A 2030-nucleotide genomic window follows, 5' to 3' on the forward strand; every position below is an offset into this window, starting at 1 on the left:
GCCGTCGACAAGGGATACCAGTGGCAGCAAGGTGTATGCACAAAGCGCCGAACACAGCAGCGGGCTCAGCGCTGGCTCGGAGACGTATGCGCTTGTGGGCATCATTGCGGGGCTCCTCGTCGTGCTCGGTGTTGCACTGATGAATATTCATGTCCAGCGCAAGCGGCGCAGCGATCTTATCTTGGACTCGAACAAGTTCATTCCGCTGCCGCGTCCAAGCCATTACGACCAGCCACGTCGAACGTTCTTGCTGACGACGATGACGTCGCGGTCGCTCTGCCCCGTCCTCGAAGACGATCGATCGTCGTCCGAGGATTGGACGACCAACACGATGCAGTTGCAGTTCTCGCCAAGCACGATGCCGCTGCCCATTGTGCTACTCACCTCCGAGTCCCTCTCGGACCTCCCCATGCTCCAGTGCGACGAGTACTCGCTTACCATTTAGTTGGCCATCTCCACGAACATAAATGGCATCTTATTTAGCTTATCATTCATGGCAGTCTTATGTACTACGCAGATCCGTGCCGCAGTGCTAGCGGGCTATCACAAAGTAGTTTGGTGACGCAATACTCTCTTCTCTTGGGTATGCATTGTAGGTTGCTTTCACACGTCGATGGGACACGGAGGATGAACCTATAAGTACTGGGCGGGTGCGGCGCCGTGCACCTCAGGAAGGGTACAAGACACAGCCATGCTTTAGCAAGGCAGCTACAACAATTTCGCTTCAGGACTCGCGCAACAACGACCAAGTGCCACGCATGGGAAGGAGTCCTTGAGCTTGCATACCGGTATGTGTGGATGTCGTCCATGGTCCATCGGTGAATGCTGTGCGCTTGATCGACATGGTCAACAAGTCATGCCGATTGTTTCAACACCGTTGAGCAAGGCAGCACTGCCCATGTACGTACACCAAGCTTGACTGCAAATGCATTCTTGTTTCCGGAGATGGACCTCGCAACGCTCGATGGACCTTCATTTCCCACGAGCATCATCATCATCATCATCCAGCGTATCACAATAGGCGCGCTGCAGCCTGACGTCTTCTAACGCTATTGCGATATGCATGTCTTCGCTCGTTGCCAGCGTTGGCAGCACGGGCTTTGCACGCCTCCATGTATCTGTCATGCGCTGGCCGTCGTTGCACCACGGTCGCCACCACCTCGCGTCGCGCCATAGCGCTCAACAACGCTGCGTACCAAACCACGGCGACAAGGCTACAGTGCTATCTAGCATCGTTCGCGTCTGCTGCGGCAGCGATGCGGCAACGAACGCTGGGCTCCACGCGCAGGACCGGATCACAGGGTTCCATCGGCGCAGGAGGAGGCTCGCCGTCGGCTGGGCCCTTGGCCGCGACCACGCTGCGACCACGCATGCTGCCAAGCATGGTCGAGGGCTTGGTGCTGTACAGGTCGGCGTCGGCCATGGCGTCGTGGCACCTCGACGTCGGCGTCGGCGGTCGTATTATTATTCGCATGCTGGCTTGTTTATTTTATTGTCTCTGATCCTGCGCGTTGCACTCGGGGATTGTATACGTTCTAGAATCGAGGCTCCATTCTCGTTACAAGCACATCCCGCCGCACCAACCAACCAGCCGATTTTCCGGATTCGTCCGGATACGGTATCCCCCGGGATAATTGGTTCCTATAGCTTGACACCACTCATTTGGCTAAGGGGCAGAGTTACTTTTTCATTTCCCAAAGTAAAAAAATGGCCGAGACCGCTGCCGAAGTCAAGCTCTTTAACAAGTGGTACGTGTGCATGGTTGATCCTGGCGAGGTGCATGGCCGTCGGTCGCGCATGCGGCCGATGGGCCACCGCAGTCGCCATGCGCGTCCGAGCCGTGGCTCATGAGTTGCTGCTTCGCAGGACCTACGATGACATCAAGGTCAACGACGTCGCTTTGATCGACTACGTTGCCGTGTCGGGCAAGGCCGCCACGTTCCTCCCGCACACTGCGCAGCGCTACCAGAAGAAGCGCTTCCGCAAGGCCCAGTGCCCGATCGTCGAGCGCTTGGTACGCGCCATTTTGG

General features: G+C 57.0%; 1 protein-coding gene across 1 annotated transcript in view; it reads left to right on the top strand.

The window, feature by feature from the left end:
• Window positions 1–1707: 1707 nt before the first annotated feature.
• SPRG_21788 (40S ribosomal protein S5) overlaps window positions 1708–2030 on the top strand; it is a gene marked incomplete at both ends in the record, with an annotated part of 821 nt that continues 498 nt past the window's right edge. Inside the window, 2 exons of the mRNA XM_012356076.1 lie at window positions 1708–1748; window positions 1867–2014. Coding sequence (XP_012211466.1) covers window positions 1708–1748; window positions 1867–2014 — 189 coding nt within the window. The remainder of the gene's footprint in view (window positions 1749–1866; window positions 2015–2030) is intronic.

This window comes from Saprolegnia parasitica (genome assembly GCF_000151545.1).
Source record: "Saprolegnia parasitica CBS 223.65 unplaced genomic scaffold supercont2.369, whole genome shotgun sequence".
Lineage (NCBI taxonomy): Eukaryota > Oomycota > Saprolegniomycetes > Saprolegniales > Saprolegniaceae > Saprolegnia > Saprolegnia parasitica.